Here is a 15,801-nt window from a genome sequence, read left to right on the forward strand (position 1 = left end):
AATACATTAGAGATGGTCTAAGGCATGGCCGAGGTAAATGATCAATGTTGAGATTTTAGCTTTCCTAATTTTTACTATTCTAATGTTTTAATATAATTTGAATTCCCTTTGCCTTATAATATAATGGTTTAAAAGTATTTTTTGTTTCACTATAGAATTTATTTTTATATTTCAATGTAACTTTATACTTATTGGATATTGTCTTGCCAATTAAATTATGTAAATTACTGTGTAATTGATTAAATTTATATATTATATGACAGTTTTCTAAAGTAATAAGTTTTAAATATTACAGATTTTAATTAAAACTGATTACATTTTGAAACAAATAGAGTAATCTATAAACTAACTTTATATATATATGAGGACAAAATTGTAAAGTGGTCTCACCTTGAATTTTTCTCATTCTGTGCATTCCTAATTGAAAGAAGATAATCAACATCTAACATTATGTTACTCTCAGTATATTAGAAATGGTCGAACCGTAAACCAATTAAGGATGATGTAATGAAGACATAAAATCGTATTTTAAGTTATCACAAATATAGAATCAATTGACAACAACTTAATTATGTCCAGCGTAGGACAACAAAGAAGAGTTTCTATACCTTCTAATATTATAATATCTCGCTATATTAGTGGCTAAATCAGTTTTCTCTAGCACAAATACTCACTCCATTCGTGGAGTTTAACCTTTTCTATCTGATGATATTAGTAGTTTGATCCCAAAAAAAAAAAAGGGTCAAACTGTATGTTACAATTGGAGTAAGAAAACAAACAAAAATCAACCAAAGACTTTTAAGGTATATGAAACAAAAATTGAAAATAACAATTCTCTGCAATTAAAGAATAAGACAATAAAATTGTAAAAATACAAAATAAAACGGAAAAATATACACAGAAAGAAAGATTTAGTAAAATAAAATCATAATATAATTCATAATTGATAGTGCTCAGTTACACTAAAAAGTCTAAATTTACAACATACACAGTTTTATTTACATCTTTAAACATATTATCTAATTAAAATGATTCTAAAAAAGTGTCAGTATGAAGAGTTAGAAAATATACGATAAAATATAATAAATAACGTTAAAAATACATTATCACTGATCACTAAAAAATCATGTTAGTAGTAATAAAAATGAAATGACAACACATTTATTAAAACCATAGAACGGCACGCATCAATGTGTTATTAAATATACAAACTACAAATTAAATATGCTCAGCGTAAACACACATAAAATGAGACATCATATTTGAATATATTTAAATAAATAATTTTAAATATATTATATTCTTGATAAATTTAAAATTACTTAAAAACAAACTAAATTATTAAAAAATTAATATACAAATAAAACTAAAGCAATATTTTGTAACGTCAAAATAATAAATGAATAAAAAAATATTATGTTAATAAAATAGATTTTCGATTTTAAAGACTTCTAATTCATGTAATATTACAAAATTCAAAAAAAAAATTATTACAATTAATATTTTACCATTAGATATATTAAAATAATATTCTAGATCGATATTCAATTGTCAGTTTTCAACTATTACACGTAAAAAAATATTATTAAGTACGCTTCTTTTTTTTGAAAAGGAAATTTTATATTTTAAGTAGGTTATTGGAGAACTTTTTCTTTTCGTGAATTTATTCGAGATGAGATTTCGATCTTTTGAACTAAGATAATTTATGTTCTATTCAAAATTATATTTTTTACATGACTCTAAAATCTCAGACTTGATTCTTCATATTTTATTAGTTAATTGTGTTACATATAGTAGAAATACTTACTTCAAATTAAAAATATAAAAAAAAACTAAATTTAAAAATTAGTTATATATAATTTAATATACAAAAGTTCACATATAAATAAAAACGATAAATTTAATAAATTTAAATATATTATCCGCGCGTAGCGCGGAGAAATAATCTAGTAAATGTAAAATAAAGTGAACTAAAAAGCTAATGGACTGCACATAACACTTCAAATACGAGCATATCTTGTTCCACTAGGCAGTTCTTCATTTTTCTTTCTCAAAAAGAACCGCAATCAGTTCTATTATCATTTTATTAATATAATTTGTTGAACAGCTAATTGTTGTTAATAAGAACATTTTCAATGTATAATTTTATTTTTTCTTTTAAAATGGAGTAAAATTGAAAATGAAGTAAAAATTGCTATAAATTCTACTCTATTTTTCATTCCATAATAGAGTTATAAACAAATAAAAAATAGAACATTCCATTTATGGAGTAAATTTTATTATGGAATGAGATATGAAGTTGGATTGAAGCATTTTTTACTTCATATTCACTTTTATTCCATTTTAGAAGAAAAAATGAAATAGGGATAAAAATACCATAATGTTGAATGGATGATTTAAAAGCTGAGGCTCCACACTAGCAGGGGAACCATCTTATTCCCACTCCCCAATCAACGCCTTAGACGGCCGAATAAACTTTGAATCGGGGACACAAGTGGCTCTAAACTTACAATAATCGAACTTAAAAATACATATAGGGCGGAAAATAATGGTTTCTAGTTTAGATTGTGAGAACTGAGAAGGGATGATGCACAGAGAGAATCTTCCGTCCAACTAGGGAGTGGTTTACTACTGGTCAAAATTCATTTTGTTTCCCCCATGTGCACTTTCTCATTAGTCAAACCTAAAAATATTTAAACTTCGGAATAAAAGCTATTCATTTATTTGATATTGTGATGAAATGCCCGCTCCATTTAATTGCTTCATTTCGTTTAGCATATGGCTGCATTGTTTCAAACATATATTTTCTTGTATTTTATAATGTAAAAACCTTTTCTATTATTACATTCATAGGTGAGATACGGATGGTCTGTGAACGTAGGAGCTGGACAATGAGTACCATTAGACCATCTCCAACCTACCTCTATTTTTATTTCTATATTTTTCTCTAAAATAGAGAAACTCTATTATAGAGGTGGATTTGCTCCAATGTATGCCTCTATAATAGAGTTCCTCTATTTATAGGGAAAAATATAGAAAATTGTTATTTTCATCTCTAAATATAGAGGTAAAAAGTAGGATTCCTCTATATTTTCCTCTAAAATAAAGGAACTCTATTATAGAAGCATACATTGGAGCAAATCCACCTCTATAATAGAGATCTCTATTTTAGAGGAAAATATAAAGATATACATTGGAGATGCTTTTAGGTGTTGAACATTTGTATTTTAGCTGTTTCGCTTCCTCTCGGTGTAGTTCTTTTAATGCAAGATTTTATGATTAACAAAACAATTTATCATAATTTCTTTTATATTAAAGGCCTAATAGTTAGCCAAATCATTACATAATAACACATGTAAGTGTGAAGAATAGTACGTGACATCTATTCTCCTTTATGAATATTGGATATATATATATATCGGAACTATATATGAAGTAGATTTCTTACTGATTTTATTAATTTGACTATTAATTAATCAATTTATATCGTGTCAGCTTTGTGTTATATGATTGTTTTATGTAACCACAAATTGTCCCATGACACCTTTTCGCTTGATAAGGAAGACGCCATTCCATCCGCTATGATGAGGAACTTTACCTTTTTGTAATTATAACAACGAAGAAGCGCATAAGCCAGAAAAGAATATTCATCATAGAAAACAATAGAAATGTAATTTTATATTCGGTAGAATATGTCATACTGATAACTAATTAGATAACTACGCATATTACATATCAACTCCATTCTAAAAGAGGTGTTTTGGGAGCAAAATTGAAAGTGAGAATAGCATTCTCAAACCAAATTTCTGGCAATAAAAGTCAATGACAATTTAATGTAATATGTTCTGCAGTAAACATAGTGATATATATTTTGGTCATGTAATATTAGTTTTGGTTTAGAAGGTTATCATGAATACTAGATTTCACAATTTTTTTTTAAAAAGTATTTGATGTATGAAAATAATCAAACTGAAGAAAATAAAATTTTGTTTTCAACTATCATTTTATGGAAAGTATGGTTAGTAAATTTATGAACAGCATAAATTTTTACATTTAGAACCAAGGTTGGCAAAAAAAAATCGAAGTTTAATTTAATATCGAAGCAAAGTGTCTTATACATAAAGTCAACCAAAAATAGAGCACTCGATGACACTACGAGATCAAAAGATATACTCTCAACACATTGTCACAAAGAAAAAGTGGGTTGAAGATAGTACTGGTTGATGGTAAGAGTTCAAACTCACTGTCGGATGAGCTAGTTCAATCGAGCTACTAAACATGTCATTGATGAGCTGGAATCTGGTCCTCAATAGACAACAAGGACAATGCAAAAATGGATAAAGAAGGAGAAGCTTTGCAACCATTATTATCTATTTGTCGTTTGTTGCTATGTTTTGTATGAAAAAGAGCATATACAAGTAAGCGTGGTTTTTGCATGAACATATGTAAGAGAAAACAAAAGAGCAATGAATACAAAACATATTAACCGGATAAAGTTTACATGTTTTTGAATGTGTGCAATGGTTGTAAGTGATCCAAATGGTCAACACAAGAAAAATAAATGGGAATATATATAAAAGACATGTGATACAATTATAGAGTTTAATGCAATATGAAAGAGAAGGAAATATATTCACTCGATTGATTCCTTTACGATTTAATAAAAATATGGTTTGTTTATTTTTCAATATTTAAAGGACTAAGAGAAAACTGTGGATGGGCATGAACTGACTCCAGGGAAACTCCAGCTTATGGGAGCAAATAATTAAAGGAGGAGAATATATCGCTACAACAGGGTTGAAGCTCTATCTTAGACAATGGAACGTGTGTTACAAATATCAATTTGCCAACATTTTGGTATCGGCTGCAAGGACCTGGTATTGATAGTAGAAAACCAAGATGTGTGACCAAGTTTTTGAACGAAGTTAAAATGAGGTTTTTGTTTTGAAGAGTAGATTTATTGATTTCTCTGTTGTTTATCATTTCCGTTCTGAAAACAAAACAACAGATTCATTAGCTACGACATTAAAAGTATTGTATAAAAATATGTATTTCATTGATTATTTTATTTTGATCTGATTTTTCAGAACCCCCCAAACTTAACTAATAGATCATCATTTTGATGTTAAAAAAGAAGAAGATAGTTGAGTAGAAAACAAATGCCAACATTTCCATCGTACATAGTTAAATTCTAACACAATATCGATAATAGTCCTATTCAACATAATTTTTTTTTTAGAACATGCAGTTACACCCGTAAGCATATTAATTACTTATACGGGTTGTATGAAATTGTAAAACATCCCTATCGTATTTATTTATTTATTTATTTGTTTGGTAAGTATGTTTTCTTGTATATATGCTCATTCGTGAGAAATGCATGTGAACTTTCTCTTTTGGCAAGTTTTCCGTCGTGATCATTGGCTGAATCCTAATAAAACTTATAAGGACGTTTTTTTGACTAAAGTTATAAGGAAGTTAATAATTTATATGCCTTTAAAATATGGCATTGGATGTTTCGAAGACATGCTGAACACTGAATTATTGAAAAATGATTGATCACTAATAATTAATAACCAAGCTAATTAGCAAACAAATTAAATAAAATTATCGGTGACCGTGTTCCAAGGGAGAGGAAGAGCGAGCAGCACTCAGTTTTGCAAGCCTCACGTGCGTAAACCTTCTTGCAAGATTCTTCTCATATGCGTTTCAACATGCTACTTCCACACATTGCCTCTCCTACCGTTTTTATATTTGCAGTTTCAACTACACGCTGTCTCTCTCGCTTCAACCTTTTTTCTTTTGTTTTGGTAAACCATTGAGTATTATTATTAACCTTGATTTAACTTCTTCTTTTTTTGCCAACACCGAGCTTTTACTAGTGCATAAAATATAGTTCGAATATCATCATTTATAATATTTGTGTTTTGTTTTGTCAAGCTTCTAATAATTCATTACCGTCATTATATAAGCTTAGAGTCTATACGTTTTGTTACAAAGTTTTATTAAATTACTTCGCAGACGTTATATATCCATTTAAGTATTTGACTAGTCATTTGTAACTTACACAATTAGCTTAACGGCACTTGAATAATGTATGTTTACAATTTCACTATTCAATATTCATCACAGCATTTTCCTATTTTCAGAAACTTTCAGCCCTAATATTTGTAAGATACACTACTTATTTTCTTGTAGACGAGTAATATTACATTACACTATTCCTAACTTTTTTCACTATAAAATATGTTTTCCGGTACTCCCAAGACCGGCGTTTATTCCGAGATTGATATTGGGAAAACTATTAACTGCACAGACATTGAGAAAATACGATTATTTTTGTTTAAATGAGGATTAGTAAAATAAGGACGGAATAATGAGTTGATGAGTGACACTAAGTGAGTCAAACTTTAATTAACCTCACTCTCTTAACTTACAATACTTCTTAGATTCGGGTAAGATACGGTTTATAGCTTTTCTTAGATTTTAACTAGGACAAGTTAAGAAACGTCTCTTAAATAAAAGATATAAAAACCATCTATTAGCCGAAAAATATAAAAAAAAAAACAAAAACAAAAAAGTATCAAATCAAAAGTTAAGTTTTCCGGCTAAGAGACCGGGTTAATGATGCCTTTAGGCCTTTTGACCGTTAATATTTGCCTCCAAGGACAATATATTCTGTTTTTAATTTGGTTATCTTCATTTGTATTTGGCTTTTTGCCATGCAAAAATAAGCGTTGGTAACTGATTAGAGTTTTTAATTAAAATTAATATAATCATGGAAAATAGGAAATAAAAATCATTTATCTATATTCAAATACTGACAGCTATTTAATTAATTTGAGTACTAAATATATAATTAGGTTTGACCCAAATGTCTTCCCCATATACTCTTTATGTTTCAATATAGATAATGTTTTAGAAAAACTATTTTGTTTCAGTTTACATAAAGTTTTAAAATTTTAAGATTAACTTTAACTTTATTGGAAATTGTTCATTCAAATAGATTTTACTGTATTTTTTATAATTGGTTAACTGATTTAAAAATTATATCTTTAAAATACTTTTTTGAGAGAAATATAATTTTCTTAACCTTTGTGCACTATTACAAAACATCAAGTATGAAACAGACGGAGTATTATTCATCAATACACTAACTGAAATAAATTTTAAAACGATAATTACAGAAAGCCACATGATATCAAGTTCAAATCTTATATTCTAGCAACAGAATGATAGATATTGAGGCGGTGGTCAAAGGAAAACAAGTTTTTCTTACTTTTGTTTATGGAGACCCGGTGCAAAAGTTACGAGAACAGGTCTGGGAGAGACTAACTCGGTATGGATTATCACGCTCTGAACCATGGTTTATTATTGGAGATCTAAACGAGATTACTGGAAATCATGAAAAGGATGGGGGATCTCTGAGAAGTGCCACCTCATTCATACCCTTTAACAATATGATAAGGAACAGTGGTCTACTAGAATTTCCGGCTCGCGGTAATAAATGGTCATGGCAAGCAAAGAGAGGTAAAGGAAAAGGAGCAATGACGATCAGGTGTCGATTAGATAGGGCCTTGGCAAATGAGGAGTGGCATACACTGTTCCCATGTTCTTACACAGAATATTTGAGGATGGTGGGCTCTGATCATCGCCCTGTGATAGCTTTTTTGGAGGATAAGGTATTTAGGAAAAAAAGAGGTTAGTTCAGGTTTGATAAGAGATGGATTGGCCAAGAGGGGCTTATGGAATCAATTGTGGCAGGATGGACAGAAAATCATGAAGGACAGCTGGAGGATGTTGTTACAAAAATTAGTAATTGTCGTCATGAAATTTCATCATGGCGAAAGGATAATCAACCATACGGAAAGGATAAAATTAAAGATCTTCAACATGCACTCGAGGAGGTCCAGTCAGATAATAGTAGATCACAAGAGGACATCCTTGAGGTATCCAGAAAGTTACAAGAGGCGTATAAAGATGAAGAGGAATATTGGCATCAGAAAAGCCGGAATATGTGGCATTCATCTGGAGATCTTAATACCAAATTTTACCATGCTCTGACTAAGCAGCATAGGGTCCGTAATAAAATAGTGGGACTCCATGATGAACACGGAAATTGGATTACAGAGGAAAATGGGATTGAGAAGGTGGCGGTGGATTATTTTGATGGTCTTTTTAATACTACAAATCCAACGGACTTTGATAATTTTCTGGATGAGATAGTGCCGTCTATTTCCCCCCAAATGAATCAGATACTATTGAGAACAGCAACAGAGGAAGAGGTTCGTCAGGCTTTATTCATGATGCATCCAGAGAAAGCGCCAGGCCCGGATGGAATGACAGCCCTGTTTTTTCAGCACTCCTGGCATATTATTAAGAAGGACTTGGTTGAGATGGTGAATAATTTCTTGGTTACAGGCAACTTGGATCCACGATTAAATATTACTAATATTTGCATGATTCCAAAAGTAGAGAGACCTACAAGGATGATGGAACTACGGCCGATAAGCCTATGCAATGTAGGTTACAAGATTATATCGAAAGTTCTGTGTCAACGACTGAAAATTTGCCTCCCCCGATTAATTTCAGAGACGCAATCGGCTTTTGTGGCAGGAAGGTTAATATCGGATAATATTCTTATAGCTCAGGAAATGTTTCATGGTCTGAGAACAAATAAGTCATGTCAAAATAAATTTATGGCCATTAAAACGGATATGAGCAAGGCGTATGATAGGATAGAGTGGCGTTTTATTGAGGCCCTTCTTAACAAAATGGGGTTTGATCCTCGCTGGATCAATCTAATGGTGGAATGTATTTCTTCGGTTCAATATAGGGTCCTCCTCAACGGCCAGCCGCGAGGCCTTATAATTCCCCAACGAGGTCTACGTCAAGGGGATCCTTTGTCTCCGTATTTATTTATTATATGTACTGAGGCTTTAATTGTGAATATCAAAAAAGCGGAGAGGGTAAAACAATTAACCGGTATGAAGGTAGCAAGAGCTTGTCCGGCAATATCGCATTTATTATTTGCCGACGATAGCCTTTTCTTTTGCAAGGCAAACAGAGAAGAATGTCAAACTATTCTCAGGATTTTAAAAGAGTACGAGGCTGTTTCCGGGCAACAAATAAATTTTCAGAAATCTTCAATTCAATTTGGTCATAAGATTGAAGAGTCCAGTCGACAAGAGTTGAGGGATATTTTGGGTATTCAGAATTTAGGAGGAATGGGATCTTATCTAGGGTTACCCGAAAGCCTTGGGGGATCTAAAGTCCAAGTGTTCGGATTTGTTCAAGAACGTTTGAATAAGAGGGTAAATGGATGGACTTTTAGATATTTTACTAAAGGTGGGAAGGAGGTGATTATTAAGTCGGTGGTTACGGCTCTGCCAAATCATGTCATGTCTGTTTATCGATTACCAAAAGCTATTGTTAAAAAATTAACGAGTGCAGTAGCTCAATTTTGGTGGAGTCCAGGAGGGAGCACAAAAGGCATGCATTGGAAATCATGGGATAAGTTATGCCTCCCTAAAGACAATGGTGGATTAGGTTTTAAGGATCTTATGGATTTTAACACGGCGATGCTTGGAAAGCAACTGTGGAGGCTGATTGAGAAACCAAACACTCTTTTCTCTAGAGTCTTTAAAGGACGGTACTATAGGAATGCTTCACCCCTTGAACCGATCCGATCTTACTCCCCGTCATATGGCTGGAGAAGTATGATCTCTGCTAGATCTCTGGTTTGTAAAGGATTAATTAAAAGGGTGGGAACAGGTTCATCTATTTCTGTATGGAATGATCCTTGGATCCCAGCCACTCGCCCGAGACCAGCAAACAAAAATCTTCACAACAGTTACCCGGATCTTACAGTGGATTCCCTCATTAATTTGGAATCCCGAACTTGGAATCTTGAGGCAATCAGGGCTTTGGTGGATCCTCATGATGCACAAATTATAGAAAGTATTCCATTAAGTAGAAATCAGATGGATGATAGGAATGGATGGCATTTCACTAATAATGGGAAATATTCGGTCAAATCAGGGTATCAGGTGGAACGGGTATATCCTGATAAGGAAAAACCACCAGATTTTTATGGACCCACAGTGGATCCGTTAAAAGCTTTTTGCTGGGAAGTGCGGTGCCCACCGAAGTTGAAGCACTTTTTATGGCAACTCGTTTCAGGTTGTATAGCGGTAATGAAGAATCTACGGGAGAGAGGAATACAAGGAGAAATTTGTTGTGCTCGATGTGGAGACCCGGAGGAATCAATTAATCATGTGTTTTTTGAATGTCCTCCAGCACGTCAAGTGTGGGCACTATCTAAAATACCATCGAGTCCAGATTTTTTTCCAACTTGTTCGTTTTTTGGTAACATGGATCATCTCTTTTGTCGAGTTACTCCAAAGATGGATGACCACCAATTTGCATGGATATTATGGTATATATGGAAAGGTCGGAACAATAAAGTGTTTAGTAATCTGGATACTGATCCAAGGGAAACACTTAGATTAGCCGAACTGGAATCGACACTTTGGGCTGAAGCACAGGTTAACACTGATCAAAGAAGGGAGAGGCAAGTACAGGCCCGACCTACATTAGAAACTACAGGACGCTGGTGTTTTATAGATGGTTCGTGGAAAGAGAATGAACTTTTTCGGGACAAGGATGGTATAGTAGCTTACCAGGTTTTGATGGTTTATTAGGAGCAAGGAATGTCAGGGCGTGTCTGTCACCTCTTCATTCTGAGATGGAGGCGTTGATTTGGGCAATGGAATGTATGAAGAATCTAAGACAGTTTCAGGTTACGTTTGCAACGGATTGTTCTCAATTGGTGAAGATGGTTTCGGAACCAGAAGAATGGCCAGCATTTGAAACCTATCTGGAAGATATCAAGCTTTTACGAAGAAGCTTCCTCAACTCAGACATCATCCATGTTCCCCGAACGGAGAATCAAAGGGAGGATAGCTTGGCACGTAGTGCTAGAAAACAACCGTCTTTCATCGTTCATATGGATAATATGCGGAGTTGCCGATTTGGTTTACAGAGTCAATATGAATCTGTGAATGTCTTGCTGTCAAAAAAAAAATATATATATATATATATATATAATAACAAATAACCCGTATCAAAAGTTGATAATTTTTTCCCATTAAACCAGTGATATGCTTTTATATCCGTTGAATAACTTTCTCCAATTTCAGCAAAATCTAAAAATAAAACTTTTGCTGCTTGGAAAAAAAATTGAAAACTGATAAGTATTAAACCTGAGTTTAGAAAGAAATAGTTTATGCCTTTTTATAAAGTATCCTCTTATTTAATGGTAGATTTCTATAATATTAATTTAGATGTTGATGTATTTGGTTGTAACATATGTGCAAGTAATTATAACAGAATCTCTTGCTATTTAATTATGAACTTTGAAAATAGAAGTAGTTTCTTCTGTTTTGCAGCATCCTCTTATTTAATGGTAGATTTCTATAATATTAATTTAGATGTTGATGTATTTGGTTGTAACATATGTGCAAGTAATAATAACAAAATATCTTGCTATTTAATTATGAACTTTGAAAATAGAAGTAGTTTCTTCTGTTTTGCAGTATTTCTGTGGTGTCTTTGAAAATAGAAGTAGTTTCTTCTGTTTTGCAGTATCCTCTTATTTAATGGTAGATTTCTATAATATTAATTTAGATGTTGATGTATTTGGTTGTAACATATGTGCAAGTAATAATAACAAAATATCTTGCTATTTAATTATGAACTTTGAAAATAGAAGTAGTTTCTTCTGTTTTGCAGTATTTCTGTGGTGTCTATTTTAAAATTCTTGAAAGTAATGTAAATTCTGTTAAACCTGTATTTTGAGATTTTTAAACAAGAATGCATATTAAAATAAATAAATAAAATACTCCACTAGACCTACCACTGGGAAATAAATTAAAAACAGGGAGAAGGTACAAAAGAATGATAATTAAATTCTTTTACCGATCCTTTTGATGAAAAAGTTGATATATCTACTTTTTTCACCTCATCAATCAAAAGCTGACTATAAATAACACACATTACTGCTTCATCTCTCTCTCATACCTCTCCCTATATCTATCTCCCTTGCCAGGCGGCGTTTTTCTTACAAGAACCTGACAAGAGAAGAAGAAACAGAGAGAGAGTTTTGCTTATTTTACCGTTCTACCCTCACAACTGAAAACAGCAAATACGGTTTATTTTCTTCTTCTTGTGTGCCTTTCAAGAGAAAAAAAAACAAGACTCGTCGTCCTCGCAGAGAACAAATGATCGAGACTGGAAGGTACCTTATCGGTGTCGCCGGTGCTAGCGGCTTCGGCTCGAAGTCCACCGCCGATGAGGTAACGGAGAACTGTGACCTTCGTTCCACAACAGCCATAATCACCGGTGAGTTTCTTCTTCATATTTTTCAGTTTATTCCTCTGAAACGAGTTTTCCGGTGAGTCGTGATTCTTTTTCTCATTTGGTGAAGGTGCGACGTCAGGGATCGGAGCGGAGACGGCGAGAGTGCTGGCCAAACGAGGAGCGAGGCTTGTTTTTCCGGCGAGGAACGTGAAAGCGGCGGAAGAAGCTAAAGGAAGGATCGTATCTGAGTTTCCTGAGGCGGAGATTGTCGTCATGGAGCTTGATCTCAGCTCTATCTCCTCCGTACGGAGCTTCGTCGCCGGGTTCGAATCTCTCCATCTACCTCTTAATCTTCTCATGTAAGTTCAAATTCTTCTTAAACCATTTTACGTTTTAAAGTTCTTGAAATTTACGTTTATGAGTTTCATATTTTTATGTTTATAATTGTATTAATCAATGACGTATTATAAACCATGTTTAATTTCGTTTATGTTGCGTTTGCTTATGTTTATCTCAGAAAATCAAATCAATCCTTTTCAAAAAAAGTTTAAATCAAACTATATGCATGTATATAAATTTACACACACATGTACGTGCGGATATTACTGGGAATTTATGTGAACAGAACATACTTAATACTGTATCAGCTCTTAATTTTTATTTGTATATGATTTGATTTAAATACTATCTTCTAGATTATATATATTTTTTATATGTCCAATCAGAAACAACGCAGGCAGATTAGCACATGAACATGCAATATCCGAAGACGGGATCGAGATGACATTTGCCACTAATTATCTAGGTAATCTTTTCTTAATACGATTCCCACAGTCTATGACAGATCTTAATTACCTAATAATATACTACTATTTTTTAATTGCCTTCTTAATCAATAATCATAACAATTTTTAAGAATTTATTGTCAGGCCATTTTCTATTGACGAATCTGCTACTGAAGAAGATGATTCAAACGGCAGAGGAAACAGGAGTTCAAGGGAGGATTGTTAACGTTACATCCGGTATTCACGGCTGGTTTTCTGGCGATTTGATCGAATATCTCCGGCAGATATCCCAACCAAAGTGGTAATAACATTTTTCAGAAACTGAAAAGTGAATGCAACATATCTACCATTCATATTAGGGTCCAATAGCTATAAGCCTATAACTCTAAATGAAGAGTAGGATTGGTGTTCTTGAGAGGTGGAAAATTGTCTGAGGGAATTTACTTTTGTTTTCACTGATGAGTGACAGTAAGGTGATAGGAGGGTAATAAATGGGAAAGGGAAAGTAAAATGTTTTGACATTTTGAAATGTTAGTAACAATTTTTTTTGGTTTGGGTAATGTGTGTGGATGATCGATTAGTCAATTCGATGCGACACGTGCGTATGCTCTCTCGAAGCTTGCCAACGTTTTGCATACCAAGGAGCTCTCTTCTAGACTCCAGGTCTCTTTCTCTCCTTAATTCTCTCACTTATTTACATTCTCCAATTTATTACTCTCCCGGAAATTTATTATTCCAACAAAAATAACCCAAAAGCATTATGGTAGAAGTTAATAATGTGTCATAATAACGTGTCATAATAATGGTCCAGTTTGTGTAAAAAAGGATTTATTGATTTTTTTTCTGAGTGTAAATGAAGGGTGAAAGGTATGGATGGAGAAGGGACAACAAGAAACCTAGATAACTAGGGTTTGTATTCTAACCAATTATATGAAAAGAGTTAGTTAAGCTTGACTTTTCAGTTTTGAACATAGTTAGCTTTAAGACAATCATGTGGGTCTTTAAAATAAAGTGATTAAGTTTTACTTTATAAAAGAGGATTTAATGGAAAACATATACATGTATGCAGAAAATTGGAGCAAACGTGACGGTAAACTGCGTACACCCAGGGGTTGTAAAAACCCGGTTAACAAGAGACCGGGAAGGCTTATTGACAGGTTGGTTTATCTTAAATTTGTTTTGTTTCCACTGAGATATTTGTTTATCTTAAACAAATACTACTATTACTAATCATGACAATTAAGATTCTTAATCATGTCTATATGATTTCCCTTTTGTCTTTTTTTCCTACTCAGATCTCGTCTTCTTCCTGACTTCCAAGCTCCTTAAGACCGTCCCTCAAGTAATAACTCTTTTCTAATCATCCTTTAAGTTTGTTAATCATTTTGGATTATTGGATTTATGTGCTTACTTTTGTTTTAATTTTGGCATGGGATTAGGCAGCAGCAACGACGTGTTACGTGGCAACAAATCCAAGGTTGATGAACGTTTCGGGAAAGTACTTTACGGATTGCAATGAAACCACACCATCTGGACTCGGATCTAACTCCTCCGAAGCTAGTAAGCTATGGGCTGCGTCTGAGATTCTGGTAACTCAACATTCCAAGACCGGGTTCGACCCACTTAGCTAAAGAAAACATTAGTAACTATATACCTCTAGGAAAAATATATACACACATCTAAGTACCTGAGAACATAAACATATTATGAAGTTTAGTTAAATCCCCCGAAGTTATACTTTATTCAAGAGTCTTATAAACTTAACATATAGATGATTTATACAAGTTATATTTCTATAGTACCAATGCGCGCGAAGTTGATGTACATTTATATATTGGTTTATACTAAGTTATTTATATATAATAATAATTTTTTGTTTTCTTTTTCATATTCTTCATTGATCAATAAAGGAGGAAGAGATTAAGTACATACGATGTAAAGCTCAACTTGGACTATTATATTAAACTTAGAATATTAAAAGTTTAAGTGGGAAATCATAATGTCAATCATTAGTTTCGAAAGTGCTCCGAAATTTTGCTCGTCTTTTGATAATTCTTGTGATTAACTCATTTGGACTGATGCAAGAAATCTTTCTATCTCTCTCACTTTCTTAGTAATTTTTTCTTAAATAATCTTTTTGACATTGACTATCCATATGTCCATGTGAGAGGTTATTAGAAAAAGAAGTCCTGGCTTTCCATCACTGTTTTGGTATTACGTGTTGTGCTATTTGGATGTTGATTTTATAATAATGCGTATTGCACTTTGCATTGATTACTTAGCCTTTTGCTTTTTATCTTCAAATCTATTGTATAAAGTAAGTTGTGAAGAATAGATGAAACTGTTTATGTTTTCAAAATACGCTATGTAAAATTAAATTAAGTCGAACTAATAATCTGTCTTTCTGCAAAATGTTCATATAAAATGAATAAGCAGAAACGGTATGGCGAAAATGTAAAATGGATATGGTCGAAGAAAACAAGATGTAAAGGGGAAAGGAAAAGATGGATGGGAATTGGTTAGATAGAGGACTTTAAGATTTAGGACCATATAATATGGCGCATGATAATACTTTACGCATGGGTCTCTTCTCTTCTCTTTTTCTTTTTATAAAAGAGAGAGAGACCCTACTAACATGCGCCAGGGGTTTTCACTT

At 32.7% G+C, this 15,801-nt stretch overlaps 1 protein-coding gene across 1 annotated transcript; it reads left to right on the forward strand.

Moving 5' to 3' along the window:
* The first annotated feature begins 12,065 nt into the window (after nucleotides 1–12,065).
* Nucleotides 12,066–15,028, forward strand: LOC106440563 (short-chain dehydrogenase TIC 32 B, chloroplastic-like). Its single transcript, XM_013882263.3, has 8 exons — nucleotides 12,066–12,402; nucleotides 12,488–12,719; nucleotides 13,086–13,165; nucleotides 13,290–13,446; nucleotides 13,727–13,808; nucleotides 14,215–14,302; nucleotides 14,441–14,487; nucleotides 14,585–15,028. Exons 1-8 carry the CDS (start codon nucleotides 12,282–12,284, stop codon nucleotides 14,774–14,776), a joined length of 999 nt encoding a protein of 332 aa, XP_013737717.2. The 5' UTR covers nucleotides 12,066–12,281; the 3' UTR covers nucleotides 14,777–15,028.
* The last annotated feature ends 773 nt before the right edge of the window (nucleotides 15,029–15,801 follow it).

Source organism: Brassica napus, chromosome A3 (genome assembly GCF_020379485.1).
Source record: "Brassica napus cultivar Da-Ae chromosome A3, Da-Ae, whole genome shotgun sequence".
NCBI lineage: Eukaryota > Viridiplantae > Streptophyta > Magnoliopsida > Brassicales > Brassicaceae > Brassica > Brassica napus.